Genomic DNA, 15,510 nt, shown 5'->3' with positions numbered 1-15,510 from the left:
AATAGGGTTTTATCTTTAGTGTTTACAGTTGAAACTCTAAAGAAAACAATATACGAGGGATCCTGCATATTTCATATAATGCTGTATTTTTGATACTACTTGTAAGTATCCCAGGGATGCTGAGATCACCTCCTGTGTGTGGACTGAATTGATTCCTGTGTGTACTCTAGTTTTGTTTTGTTTTTTTCCTTTATTTTGTTTTTGTTTTACAATTTAGATAAGTTAGCTGTATCTGCTAAGTGTGTTTCTTCCTATATTTACAAATCCTTGAGACTAGGTCATGTTAATTTTTTTTTTTTTGAAAAGGCAAAGTGTGGAATAGCAAAGTAATTCTTAATTTTAGAAGGGTTAAAAAATTTGCCCTTTATAAGATTCAGCAGAAGCAGCAACCTGATATAGTGAAAGAGGATATAGCCCTGGAGTTAGCACTGTGTTTTAATTAAATTACAGTTCTCACATTTTAGTGACTTGTGTGACTTGTTGGAGCCTCAGTTTCCTAATCTATAAAACAAGGGTGGGTTACCCTTCAGGGTTGTGGTAATAACTAATCATGAAGTTTATAAAGCCCTTAAGACTAATCCTGTCACTTTGAGGGGTCCCAGCAAATGGGAGCTCTGTTAGTAAAAGTATAGGCTGTTGCTATTGGAAAGAGACCCAGAATACAGTGGCTCAAGCAAGAGATAAGATTCTTTCTCTTGTAATAAACTGAAGGTCAGTGGGTAGTCCCCAGAATAGGTAGACACCTTTGTTCCATGGTAGCCATTCTCTATCTCATTGTTTTTCGATCATGAAGCGTGTAACCACATCTGTGTGGTTGCAATTGTCTTATCATACCTGGGAGAAGGAGGAATGAGGAAGTGGAGGGCAAGCAGCTTTTGTTTTTATAAATGTGATCAGAAGTTGCATACATACGTCCACTCACATTCCACTGGTCCTGTCTAGCTGCAGGGGAGGCTAGCAAATGTGGTCTCCAGTTAGGCAGCCCTGTGCTCTGCTAAAACTTAAGGGATTCTGTAACAAAAAGGAAGAACGGGAAAATGGATACTAGGAGACAATTCTCTACAAATCCACTAGTAATAAATTTTACTTTTATTAAGAAAAATTACACACACACGTGAAAGGGACCATAAGAAACAATAAATTTTAAGTTTACATTTTTATTTGATTTAAATATTATAAGATTTATTAATTGGAGACCTTGGGCATAGTATAAACTTGAAAGATTCTATGCCATTGTCGCTGCCGGTGTTACAGCTCAACACCGTATCACTTGGCCTTTAATAGTTGATGAATAGCCTTTATTGGTTAACTGAATTCATCAGATTTTGTTGTGAAATATGCAAAGTAAGGATACCTCTTTTTTTTTTTAATAAACATTTATTTTATTTATTTTTGGCTGTGTTGGGTCTTCGTTGCTGCGTGCAGGCTTTCCCTAGTTGCAGCGAGCGGGGGCTACTCTTTGTTGCAGTCGCAGGCTTCTCATTGCGGTGTCTTCTCTTGTTGCGGAGCATGGGCTCTAGGTGCGTGGGCTTCAGTAGTTGTGGCTTGTGGGCTCTAGAGTGCAGGCTCAGTAGCTGTGGCGCACAGGCCTAGTTGCTCTGCGGCATGTGAGATCCTCCCAGACCAGGGCTCAAACCTGTGTCCCCTGCATTGGCTGGTGGATTCTTAACCACTGTGCCACCAAGGAAGCCCAGTAAGGATACTTCTGATACTTGTCTCTTAAGAATTTTATGTAGGGCATTGGCTTTGCTTCCATTATATTGGTTCTGATATGTTTTCCAAATGCCTCTTTAAAAATTTTAACTAAAGTAAGAAATAATCTTGTGTGCTTTTGAAAATCTTTCAAAGGTGGTAACTTGTAGCTTGCTGCTTTAGAAATGGAAAATTTGCTTTTATTTCTAACAGTTGGGATTGTGCTTAATGCGAGATAAATCTATGATATTTAAATTGCTTTTTCCCCCTTTTCCTGCATGTGAACTTGCATTTAAAAAAAATGTATAATAGGATCTGGAATCTCAAGAGAGAGATGATCATGAAGAAGCAGGGATTCTAAACCCAATTGTGGAAAGAGAAGACAAATTTGTTAAAGATCAAGGACTCCATGCTGTGAAACAGGAGGCTGAGAAGCTGGAGGATGGTAAGAAAGAGTTTAAGCAAGTGATAAGTCAGCATCCCTTGGAAAAGAAAGGGTTAATATCCCCTAATATCTTCCAGCTGAACAGTGAATTGGTTATACAGAACAAGAAAAGGTTGTTACAGTGGTGGGGGGAGTCTATCAAGCAGTCAGAAACCTTTGAATGAAGTTACTAAGGAAAGAAAAAGAATGAAGACTGTAAGTTGCTATTTGGGATTAGGGGATAGAAACAAGTTACCTTCAGAAAATTCAGATAAAGTAGAATTCATTTGAAAGGGGAAAAAATTCTTTATATATAACTAAAGCCTGATGAAGAGATAACTGAAAGACAACCCTGTTTATTGGCTTGACCTTGAGCCTGTCTAGTCTGTAGACCAGCCCAAACATTAAAATCAATGAATTGTGAGGCCTTGAATATATTCCTATAATTTTTCTTCAGTTTTAATATATAAAATAAATCTTTAACATATTCAACCATTAATGTGGAAGTTTAGTGAACCAATTCACATAGTTTCAGGTACTGGAAATGAAGTTCAGGAATAAATTCATTTCCATTTGGATAAAATGTCTTAAAGGTATAAGCAAGAAGGATCCCAGACTCTAATCCTTTGCATGTATTTTATTAATTATGTATTAGCTGCTTACAGAGAAATACTGTTTTTCCCTTAAAGTTAACAAAAAATCATGACCTAATTATTGCTTAGAATATGTATATTTTTGTGTGTGTATTTAAAACAATCTAACAGTTGAAATAGAAGCCACATTTATGTCAATGTTGGCTAAACCACAAAGGAAGACGCTTGCAACATATTAAACTATAGAGTAGAAAATAGGTATTATGGTCAGTTCTGTCTAGGAACCAGGAAAAGGAATAAAGTAGCAGAAGACTATCACTTCTTTGTCATTTTTGACTGATTTTTTTTTTTCCTGGAGTCTGTGTGGAATGATCTGATTATCAGTGAGAATATGTGCCATTTATAAAGTTACCAAATGCATAGTGTCCTTACATGTTTAATATTTTTAGTTTTTTCATTTAGAAATCCTTTCAAAATTATAGTAAAGTGGCAATAATAGCCAGAGAACCACGTAAGAGTAAGTTGTATACTTCATGGCCATATCCTAAAATACTTTCATACGTATTTCTCCAAGATAAGGACATTCTCTTCTATCATTCCAGTGTAGTTTAACTTCAGGAAATTTAACTTTGATACAACACATTTCTCCAATCTGCAGTCCACAGTACTGTTTTGTCAGTTAACACAGTATTGTCCTTTATAGCATTTTCTTCCCTTTTTTTTTTTTTAACATCTTTATTGGGGTATAATTGCTTTACAATGGTGTCTTAGTTTCTGCTTTATAACGAAGTGAATCAGTTATACATATACATATGTTCCCATATCTCTTCCCTCTTGTGTCTCCCTCCCTATCCCACCCCTCCAGGCGGTCACAAAGCACTGAGCTGATCTCCCTGTGCTATGCGGCTGCTTCCCACTAGCTATCTACCTTACGTTTGGTAGTGTATATATGTCCATGCCTCTCCCTCGCTTTGTCGCAGCTCACCCTTCCCCCTCCCCATATCCTCAAGTCCGTTCTCCAGTAGATCTGTGTCTTTATTCCTGTCTTACCCCTAGGTTATTCATGACATTTTTTTTCCTCTTAAATTCCATATATATGTGTTAGCATATGGTATTTGTCTTTCTCTTTCTGACTTACTTCACTCTGTATGACAGACTCTAGGTCTATACACCTCATTACAAATAGCTCAATTTCGTTTCTTTTTATGGCTGAGTAATATTCCATTGTATATATGTGCCACATCTTCTTTATCCACTCATCCAATGATGGGCACTTAGGTTGTCTCCATCTCCGGGCTATTGTAAATAGAGCTGCAATGAACATTTTGGTACATGACTCTTTTTGAATTATGGTTTTCTCAGGGTATATGCCCAGTAGTGGGATTGCTGGGTCATATGGTAGTTCTATTTGTAGTTTTTTAAGGAACCTCCATACTGTTCTCCGTAGTGGCTGAACCAACTCACATTCCCACCAGCAGTGCAAGAGTGTTCCCTTTTCTCCACACCCTCTCCAGCATTTATTGTTTCTAGATTTTTTGATGATGGCCATTCTGACTGGTGTGAGATGATATCTCATTGTAGTTTTGATTTGAATTTCTCTAATGATTAATGATGTTGAGCATTCTTTCATGTGTTTGTTGGCAGTCTGTATATCTTCTTTGGAGAAATGTCTATTTAGGTCTTCTGCCCATTTTTGGATTGGGTTGTTTGTTTTTTTGTTATTGAGCTGCATGAGCTGCTTGTAAATTTTGGAGATTAATCTTTTGTCAGTTGCTTCATTTGCAAATATTTTCTCCCATTCTGAGGGTTGTCTTTTGGTCTTGTTTATGGTTTCCTTTGCTGTGCAAAAGCTTTGAAGTTTCATTAGGTCCCATTTGTTTATTTTTGTTTTTATTTCCATTTCTCTAGGAGGTGGGTCAAAAAGGATCTTGCTGTGATTTATGTCATAGAGTGTTCTGCCTATGTTTTCCTCTAAGGGTTTGATAGTTTCTGGCCTTACATTTAGGTCTTTAATCCATTTTGAGCTTATTTTTGTGTATGGTGTTAGGGAGTGATCTAATCTCATACTTTTACATGTACCTGTCCAGTTTTCCCAGCACCACTTATTGAAGAGGCTGTCCTTTCTCCACTGTACATTCCTGCCTACTTTATCAAAGATAAGGTGACCATATGTGCGTGGGTTTATCTCTGGACTTTCTATCCTGTTCCATTGATCTATCTTTCTGTTTTTGTGCCAGTTCCATACTGTCTTGATTACTGTAGCTTTGTAGTATAGTCTGAAGTCAGGGAGCCTGATTCCTCTAGCTCCGTTTTTCGTTCTCAAGATTGCTTTGGCTATTCGGGGTCTTTTGTGTTTCCATACAAATTGTGAAATTTTTTGTTCTAGTTCTGTGAAAAATGCCAGTGGTAATTTGATAGGGATTGCATTGAATCTGTAGATTGCTTTGGGTAGTAGAGTCATTTTCACAATGTTGATTCTTCCAATGCAAGAACATGGTATATCTCTCCATCTATTTGTATCATCTTTAATTTCTTTCATCAGTGTGTCTTATAATTTTCTGCATACAGGTCTTTTGTCTCCTTAGGTAGGTTTATTCCTAGATATTTTATTCTTTTTGTTGCAATGGTAAATGGGAGTGTTTTCTTGATTTCACTTTCAGATTTTTCATCATTAGTGTGTAGGAATGCCAGAGATTTCTGTGCATTAATTTTGTATCCTGCTACTTTATCAGATTCATTGATTAGCTCTAGTGGTTTTCTTGTAGCATCTTTAGGATTCTCTGTGTCTAGTATCATGTCATCTGCTAACAGTGACAGCTTTACTTCTTCTTTTCCGATTTGGATCCCCTTTATTTCCTTTTCTTCTCTGATTGCTGTGGCTAAAACTTCTAAAACTATGTTGAATAAGAGTGGTGAGAGAGGGCAACCTTGTCTTGTTCCTGATCTTAGTGGAAATGCTTTCAGTTTTTCACCATTGAGGATGATGTTGGCTGTGGGTTTGTCATATATGGCCTTTATTATGTTGAGGAAAGTTCCCTCTATGCCTACTTTCTGCAGGGTTTTTATCATAAATGAGTGTTGAATTTTGTTGGAAGCTTTCTCTGCATCTATTGAGATGATCATATGGTTTTTCTCCTTCAATTTCTTAATGTAGGGTATCACATTGATTTGCGTATATTGAAGAATCCTTGCATTTCTGGAATAAACCCCACTTGATCATGGTGTATGATCCTTTTAATGTGCTATTGGATTCTGTTTGCTAGTATTTTGTTGAGGATTTTTGCATCTATGTTCACCAGTGATATTGGCCTGTAGTTTTCTTTCTTTGTGACATCCTTCTCTGGTTTTGGTATCAAGGTGATGGTGGCCTCGTAGAAGGGAGTGTTCCTCCCTCTGCTATATTTTGGAAGAGTTTGAGAAGGATAGGTGTTAGCTCTTCTCTAAATGTTTGATAGAATTCGCCTGTGAAGCCATCTGGTCCTGGCCTTTTGTTTGTTGGAAGATTTTTAATTACAGTTTCAATTTCAGTGCTTGTGATTGGCCTGTTCATATTTTCTATTTCTTCCTGATTCAGTCTTGGCAGGTTGTGCATTTCTAAGAATTTGTCCATTTCTTCCAGGTTGTCCATCTTATTGGCATAGAGTTGCTTGTAGTAATCTCTCATGATCTTTTGTATTTCTGCAGTGTCAGTTATTACTTCTCCTTTTTTATTTCTAATTCTATTGATTTGAGTCTTCTCCCTTTTTTTCTTGATGAGTCTGGCTAATGGTTTATCTATTTTGTTTATCTTCTCAAAGAACCAGCTTTTAGTTTTATTGATCTTTGCTATTGTTTTCTTCATTTCTTTTTCATTTATTTCTGATCTGATATTTTTGATTTCTTTCCTTCTGCTAACTTTGGGGGTTTTTTGTTCTTCTTTCTCTAATTGCTTTAGGTGCAAGGTTAGGTTGTTAATTCGAGATGTTTCCTGTTTCTTAAGTTGGGCTTGTATTGCTATAAACTTCCCTTTTAGAACTGCTTTTGCTGTATCCCATAGGTTTTTGGGTCATCGTGTCTCCATTGTCATTTGTTTCTAGGTATTTTTTAATTTCCTCTTTGATTTCTTCAGTGATCACTTGGTTATTAAGTAGTATATTGTTTAGCCTCTGTCTGTTTCTATTTTTTACAGATCTTTTCCTGTAATTGATATCTAGTCTCACAGCGTTGTGGTCGGCAAAGATACTTGATACAATTTCAATTTTCTTAAATTTACCGAGGCTTGATTTGTGACCCAAGGTATGATCTATCCTGGAGAATGTTCCATGGGCACTTGAGAAAAATGTGTATTCTGTTGTTTTTGGATGGAGTGTTCTATAAATATCAGTTAAGTCCATCTTGTTTAATGTATCATTTAAAGCTTGTGTTTCCTTATTTATTTTCATTTTGGATGATCTGTTCTTTGGTGAAAGTGGGGTGTTCAAGTTCCCTACTATGAATGTGTTACTGTTGATTTCCCCTTTTATGGCTGTTAGTATTTGCCTTATGTATTGAGGTGCTCCTATGTTGGGTGCATAAATATTTACAATTGTTATATCTTCTTCTTGGATCGATCCCTTGATCATTGTTGTCCTGCTTTGTCTCTTCTCATAGTCTTTATTTTAAAGTCTATTTTGTCTGATATGAGAACTGCTACTCCAGCTTTCTTTTGGTTTCCATTTGCATGGCATATCTTTTTCCATCCCCTCACTTTCAGTCTGTATGTGTCTCTAGGTCTGAAGTGGGTCTCTTGTAGACAGCATATATATGAGTCTTGTTTTTGTATCCATTCAGCCAAACTGTGTCTTTTGGTGGGAGCATTTAGGCCATTTACATTTAAGGTAATTATTGATATGTATGTTCCTATTCCCATTTTCCTAATTGTTTTGGGTTCGTTATTTTAGGTCTTTTCCTTCTCTTGTGTTTCTTGTCTAGAGAAGTTCCTTTAGCATTTGTTGTAAAGCTGGTTTGGTGGTGCTGAACTCTCTCAGCTTTTGCTTGTCTGTAAAGGTTTTAATTTCTCCATCAAATCTGAATGAGATCCTTGCTGGTTAGAGTAATCTTGCTTGCAGGTTTTTCTCCTTCATCACTTTAAATATGTCCTGCCAGTCCCTTCTGGCTTGCAGAGTTTCTGCTGAAAGATCAGCTGTTAACCTTATGGGGATTCCCTTGTGTGTTATTTGTTGTTTTTCCCTTGCTGCTTTTAATATGCTTTCTTTGTATTTAATTTTTGACAGTTTGATTAATATGTGTCTTGGCATATTTCTCCTTGGATTTATCTTGTATGGGACTCTCTGTGCTTCCTGGACTTGATTAACTATTTCCTTTCCCATATTAGGGAAGTTTTCAACTATAATCTCTTCAAATATTTTCTCAGTCCCTTTGTTTTTCTCTTCTTCTTCTGGATCCCCTATAATTCGAATGTTGGTGCGTTTGATGTTGTCCCAGAGGTCTCTGAGACTGTCCTCAGTTCTTTTCATTCTTTTTTCTTTATTCTGCTCTGCAGTATATTTCCACTATTTTATCTTCCAGGTCACTTATCCGTTCTTCTGCCTCAGTTATTCTGCTATTGATCCCATCTTGAGTATTTTTCATTTATTGTGCTGTTCATCGTTGTTTGTTTCATCTTTAGTTCTTCTAGGTCCTTGTTAAATGTTTCTTGCATTTTGTCTATTCTATTTCCAAGATTTTGGATCATCTTTACTATAATTATTCTGAATTCTTTTTCAGGTAGACTGCCTATTTCCTCTTCACTTGTTAGGTCTGGTGGGTTTTTATCTTGCTCCTTCATGTGCTGTGTGATTTTCTGTCTTCTCATTTTGCTTATCTTACTGTGTTTGGGGTCTCCTTTTTGCAGGCTGCAGGTTCGTCGTTCCCATTGTTTTTGGTGTCTGTCCCCAGTGGCTAAGGTTGGTTCAGTGTGTTGTGTAGGCTTCCTGGTGGAGGGGACTAGTGCCTGTGTTCTGGTGGATGAGGCTGGATCTTGTCTTTCTGGTGGGCAGGTCCACGTCTGGTGGTGTGTTTTGGGGTGTCTATGGACTTACTGTGATTTTAGGCAGCCTCTCTGCTAATGGGTGGGGTTGTGTTCCTGTCTTGCCAGTTGTTTGGCATAGGGTGTCCAGCACTGTAGCTTGCTGGTCGTTGACTGAAGCTGGGTGCTGGTGTTGAGATGGAGATCTCTGGGAGATTTTCGCTGTTTGATATTATGTGGAGCTGGGAGGTCTCTTGTGGACCAGTGTCCTGAAGTTGGCTCTCCCACCTCAGAGGCACAGCACTGATTCCTGGCTGCAGCACCAAGAGCCTTTCATCCACACGGCTGGAGATGGCATCAGATTCCACGGGTCCAGGGCTCGGTCCTTTGCGACTGCCCTCCCTCCTGCTTCAGACACCAATCACCAGTCGAGTCTTTTGGGAGGTCTGAGGTCTTCTGCCAGCGTTCAGTAGGTGTTCTGTAGGAGTTGTTCCACGTGTAGATGTATTTCTGATGTATTTGTGGGGAGGAAGGTGATTTCTGCGTCTTACTCGTCTGCCATCTTCCTCGCCGTCTCCGCATTTTCTTCCCTTTAGGATGTGGCCATGAATTGCATTTAGTTCTCATATCTTTTCAGTCTCCTTTCATCTGAAACAGCTTCTCAGCCTTTTAAAAATATTTTGTGAGATTAACATTTTTCACGAACACCGACCCCTTTTTTTAATAAGATGTTTCTTGTTTGGGGTTTATCTGAAGTTTTCTTCTAATTAAATTTAGGTTATTGCATCTTCTGTCAGAACACTACATAAGTGATGTTGTGTCCCTCTCAGATTATGACATCCAAAGGTTCAATTTATTTTTAAAGTTTTTGCTCCACCCATCCCACCATCCTCCATTCAGTGTACAGCACACTATTAGGTATAAAAAATAGGCAGAGAACCTTCTCTCTCACCCCTAACTTGAAGAACAAAATTTTTTCTATAATTGTGACTCTTAAATATATATTAAGTATATATTATTTTTTGAAACCCTAAATATCAAGTATAAAAGTGAAATTTATGGTGTCCACCCTCACTGTACTGATCATACACAAATTAGATAAAGCTATTGTTTTGTAAAAGATGAGAGTTGAGTTTTCTTATTTGAAAATACTACTGTAAAATCCCATTTTTAAAATTTGATTTTATACAGAGCGGGAAAGAGAAGAACTTGCTAAAAAGCAAAAGGAAAAGACATCTTTGTTGGAGAGAGAAGAAAAGCCAGTGTTGGAAACTGGAAGATACCGAATGGAAACCTACCACATTCAAAATACTGATAAATTGGAAGAAGAGGAAGAAGAAAGGCTAAAGAGAGAAATGCTACTTGCTAAACTGAATGAAATCAGCAGAGAACTCCAAGGCTCTCGGAATCTAAAATATCCTTCTCTGCCATTGCTTCGTGATTTGGAATCAAAACTGCGCTCCCCAGAGAGAAACCCCAAAACACACACATTCTTTGAATCCTCGGAGAGATTATTTAATGGGCATCATTTGCAAGACATCAGTCTTTTCAGTACAAAAGGCGATGGTCAGAATCTGGGCAGTATCAGAAAACCAGCCTCTCCAGATGGGCTTGCATTTGGTAGCTATGTGCCTTCATTTGCGAAAACATTAGGCAAGTCAAGTCCAGTTAGCCACAAGAGTAGCCTTTTGGATTTCCAAAGAAACAATATAGAGAAATTTAGTAAAGACAGTGTCGATTTAATTACAAGAAAAGAGAAAAAAGCTAATCTGATGGAACAGCTATTTGGTGCCAGTGGCGGCAGCAGCATTTCCTCTAAAAGCAGTGACCCAAATTCTCTGGCTGCCACCAATGGAGACTTTGACCCTCTAAATTTTCTCCCTGGGGATAAAAGCAGCAGGGGTAGGGAATATGATGATGACGATGACTTTTTCTTCAGCGAAGGAAGAAGTTTTAATCCAAACAGACACCAATTAAAACATGCAAACAATAAACCAGCAGTAAAAGGTGATTCTGTAGAAGATGAAATTGAAGAAGTAGCACTGAGATGACTGACTAGAGTATATATTTTTTCCAATTGTAAATATTAAAATGTTTTAATACAGTATTTATTTTATTATAAACAGAGTTTTTAATAAATATTAAGTCCTTATTAAGCAATAGTTTTTAAAGTATAAATACAGCGGAAATAAAAAGATCATATCACACCGCATAGCTAGTTTGCCAAGAATGAAGCATGCTCTTTTGACTGAAACCGAAAATAGAGATGCATCTTACTTTCTTTTTACAAATAGGTTTTACCTCTGAATCAGCTCAGTGGGGAGTTTTATTCCATTGGAGTACGTATTCATTTTCTATTTTATCCCTATTTATTTATTTATTTTTGGCCCTATCCTCTCTGAGCTAAATACAGTCTTCCTGCTGATAGTCGAATGGAAATGAAGAGTGAGAGGCTCTGTTGGGAAGTGTGGCAAGGCTGAGGGTACTCTTAAGTGGAACAGTGACAACATGGGGACTTCCCATTCCTCTGGAAGCAACCACAGTTAAATGCTACTCATTTCCCAATTACAGAGTCTCGTTAAATCACTTACCTACAACTGTGCTAATACATTAGGTTGAATTCAGAAGATGTTTGTTTGGGTGGACAGTTCCCTGTCATGGCTCCCAGAGGCTTGGGTGCAGTGTAGTCAGTAATTCGTCTTCTTGATCTCCTACGCTTTTTATATCTCAGTGACTAGATGTGAGAGTTCATACCAAATACACGGAACAGAAGAAATTTCATCCCAAAATAGCAAGATTTTCAACTCAATTATGTTTCCAGAGTAACATAACTAGGAAATTTTAATATGTACTTTTAAGATTTGAACTTACTGTCAAACCAAAGAGACAACAATAGTGTGATACTATTGGACTTACAGGGCTAATTTTAAAGCAACCTTGGTAAAAATTGTTTAAGAGATGGGGCTCCTGCCTTGTGGAGTAGGGTGGTTGATTTTCTGTTGAAAAGTGTTTGGTCTTCTGCTGTTTGTAGCTCACTTCAGCTGCAAAGGAGTTGATGACCTTGGATTATGCTGGGCATGATTGGTCTTTAAGAAACAGTAATACACCACCAACCAAGGAGAAAACACAGTTCAGATGAAGAGTGGTGGAAATAGTGTGTCAGGGGAAGAATAAATAATGTTGATTGGCACTTATTCTAAAGTGAACTGTTGTTTTCAAGAATTTACTACATATTTGCTCATAGTATGATTTCTCATGCCAAGCATACATACTGATGAGGGAACTAGAGTTACTGTTTTATCTTGAGTTCTTATAAATGCTTATTATTGAATATAATTTCATAATTCTTTGACAAGACTGACCTGGTTAGGTCTCTATTTAAAAGATGTTACCACCTAGCATCTTCTAAATTGTGTTCCTGTTATTTACTGGGAACTGAATCTCTCAAAAGTGCTAAACTATATTAAAAAGTTTTTAAATAAAGTTTTCTATGACTGATATAAATAAGCATTTAGTATATTGTAAATCATTCTAATATATGTAAACCACAATATTATTGTAGTGCAGTTCTTGATAAAATATTATGTAATGTTAATTTTGTTCATAGCTGCTAATTTTTCAGCCAAAAGTATTCTAATTTTTAGGGTTTTTTGTTCTAAAGACTTTTGTAAAAAGTCCTTTAGTAAAGTTTTATATTCAGGTCATTTTAGTTAGTCTCTTGCTTTTTTCTATCTGATGTTTTCTAGTCTTTTTAACCAGATGCAATAAGGCAGAATTATTAAATTAAACCTAAAATTAAGTTATAGACTTAGCATTATGGTGTTAAGCATTAAAATTGGAGATTATACAGAACAAGTTTTTCTTTATGAACAAACCTTAGTGAATAACTTTTTTTTTCTAAATGTCAAGTTAAATTTATTTGCACTCAGAACTCTTATTAATAAAAATGTAAAACACACTCTTTGTTTGAATGGTACCTTCCTTAAGGTCACTTGGGAAATATATAGTGGAAATAGGACCTGCAGGGTTTTTATTTCATTACTCACCTTTTAAAATTTTCCTATTCAGTATTTTTAGTTGAAGTAGATGAATCTGCCCTAAGTCGGGTTAGACAGTATGCTTAGCCTTATCAGATAATTATAGTCTTAATGAATTCTTTCACGCTTAATAGCTGTCATAATGGCTTATGTTGCTTATAATATTAAAAGTAGGCGGTAAGGGGGACTAGATTGAATCAAAATAAACACTTCAGTGCTGATGCACTGGCTTTCTGATGCTCATCCCCACCTCACTTTCAGACACGCTGAAACTTCTGCTGTCCCTGGCTGGGTGTTAACCTGGGTAGAGCCTGCAAGTCCGTCTGGTGAAAAGGGGATGGGAAACTTGTATTACGGTGACAGTGTGGATTTTTTAGGATTAAAGAAGTTACCATAAATTGTCAAGAAAGGATCTTTTAAAGCTTTTTCCTTTCTACACAATAAATGCCCCTTTCACCTTCAAGTCCCCTCTCGTATCACTTGAAAGTGTTTTTCTGTTCTGGGTTTTGAGCAAAGAGCATGTCATGTATTCATTCACTGACTGCTTGTTTGCGTGCTCCCTGGGGGGTGCGCGGCACGGTATGAGGTGCCGGGAGAGTAAGGCCCTGCCTCTCCCTCAGTGTGGACACGAGCCGGGCCGCATCCCTGCCCTTCCATCCACTCCCTGGGCGTCCTTGGGCTACTTAGCAATTACTAGTCTTTTATAATGCTTCCTAGGGTGGCTATGAGGAGTACCTTAAATACTTAGGTTAATGTTTGGCACAGTGCATGATACATTATAAGCACTCAGTAAACATCAGCTGTTGTTATCACAGTTGTTATGAGTTTCCTTTAGGGACTACTTGGAAAAAATAGAGCATAGGTAATGTATACAAAATACATTGACATTATACTCTGAGTAAGATACAAGCAAAAAGAGCTTCTAAACCTCCAAATTAACATACAATATCTGTACTGAATATATTGTGCCTCTTAGGTCTGCACTTAGAATGTCCCTTTATTCGGCACTAACTGTGTATGACTGATGAGCTGGCTTCCTAATCTACAAAAGAGTAAGTAGAACAGCTAAGTTTTGGAACGCTTTTCTGAAGACAGTTTTAGTGACATAAGGAGAGGTAGAGAGCCTCATAGCAAAAAGACAATGAAATCCAGAAAACACCAGACTTGGACTGCAGAATGTGACAATTTGTAGCCCAGCTCCCTCCCCCCTCAATGTCTGTGTGTGTCCTTGGATATGTTCAAAGCCTCTCCATACCGCCCCTCTCCTCTACGAGGTGGGGCTAATGATAGTACCTACCTCATGGTAGTTGCATACAGTAAATGAGTTCATACGTGAAAAATCTTAGAACCATTTGATGCTCAAATTGTTGATGTTCTGGAAAGGTAATGGAGAAAAGGGGGGATGAAGTGGTATTGTTGAATTCTTTATATAGAATTGGCGGTTGGTGTTTTTATGTATGTGCTTTTTTCGCGTGATCCTCCCAAAGCTTTTTCTAAAGAAGGCGCTTACTATTGCTCCCATTTGACAGTTGAGACTAACGGGTTGTAATATATGATAGATTACACAGGTAACAGGCTGCATTCAATAGTCTCAATTTAAGAAGTCCAAAGAAATAAAGTATTTTAGGAAGAGTTTTGCAGTAGTGCTCTTTAAGTGGTAAGTGACAGAAACCCAAATAAGACTAGCTTAAGCAGAGCAAGGAAATTAATTTTGGCTTGAATCTGGAAAGCTCAAGAAAATGTGGTTTGCTCCGGAGGTTAAAACAGTAGTGCCTACTCTCCACCTCTTAGCATATCATTTGCTGGGTATCATTTCCAGATAACTTCTGCATTTGCTGACAGTATTGCAATTGGCAGCCCCAAGCCCTAGCATCCCTTCAGCTGGCACCCACCTCAAAAAGAGAAAATCTTTCCTGTAGTTCTGGCAAAGGCCTGCTTGGCTAGTTTACGTTACATGCTCGCCTGTAGGGCTGGTGGCATGTGCATGGGAGGCGTGGACTCCCTACTCTTAGCCCTCTTCCTGGAATGATTGGTATTTCTGTGGGGTGGGGGAGGCATTTTTCCCTGATGAAGACACTTTGGGCATAGAAAAGAAAATCATATTTACTGTATTTCCCAATTAATTAAAAAAATGAATGGCTCTTAACAGAAAAAAACATTGAAAGGCTCTCAATGGAATAAGCTTTAGCTGCTTACTCCATACGCCTCATTCCTAGGAACAGGCCATTTCTGTGATAAGATAGGATTTCACCATGCTTGTGTTAAGAAGTTCACTTTGTTGTTAAAGGTGAGCAATTTCAGCGGTAGGTGAGTCTGCAAGACATTAAAACTACGCTTTTCTACGTTCATAGAAAAGGCTTAGAGATCCAGATACATATTTTCCCATACTAAACGCTACATTTGCGAAATCTATATCTGTATATAAATGAAGACATTCTGTCTCAGTCCAGCACAAAACAAAAATCAGAAATAGGTAGCCAGGGTAGGGTAGAAAGAACACAGGCTTTGGGGTTTGTCACTTGCTAATTACAACCTTGGTCAAATAATTTGACTTAAGGTTCCTCGGATGGGGAGTAGGGCAGATCATGTCTTACAAGGGTTATTGTGAGGATTAATAAAAGGATGTGTTCTTGAGAGAAGAGGATAAGTAAAACAGTGTGGCATGTCAGCATAGGGAGAGCATCACCTCGTCAGCATTTTACTTCCGTACCAACGCCTCAAACTTGTGTTTAACAGCAGATGCTTGTTAATATGGAATTTTAAAAACTAAACGTGCTA

At 37.7% G+C, this 15,510-nt stretch overlaps 1 protein-coding gene across 1 annotated transcript in view; it reads left to right on the top strand.

The window, feature by feature from the left end:
- Positions 1-10,746, top strand: part of LCA5 (lebercilin LCA5) — a 74,082-nt gene extending 63,336 nt beyond the window's left edge. The window contains exons 7-8 of the mRNA XM_029223291.1: positions 2,005-2,137; positions 9,887-10,746. Coding sequence (XP_029079124.1) covers positions 2,005-2,137; positions 9,887-10,746 — 993 coding nt within the window. The remainder of the gene's footprint in view (positions 1-2,004; positions 2,138-9,886) is intronic.
- The last annotated feature ends 4,764 nt before the right edge of the window (positions 10,747-15,510 follow it).

The sequence above is a fragment of the Monodon monoceros genome, unplaced genomic scaffold (genome assembly GCF_005190385.1).
Source record: "Monodon monoceros isolate NGI ecotype Baffin Bay Population unplaced genomic scaffold, NGI_Narwhal_1 Super_Scaffold_15, whole genome shotgun sequence".
Lineage (NCBI taxonomy): Eukaryota > Metazoa > Chordata > Mammalia > Artiodactyla > Monodontidae > Monodon > Monodon monoceros.
Note: the sequence above shows the minus strand (reverse complement) of the source record. Positions and strands in the feature narration are given on the sequence as shown.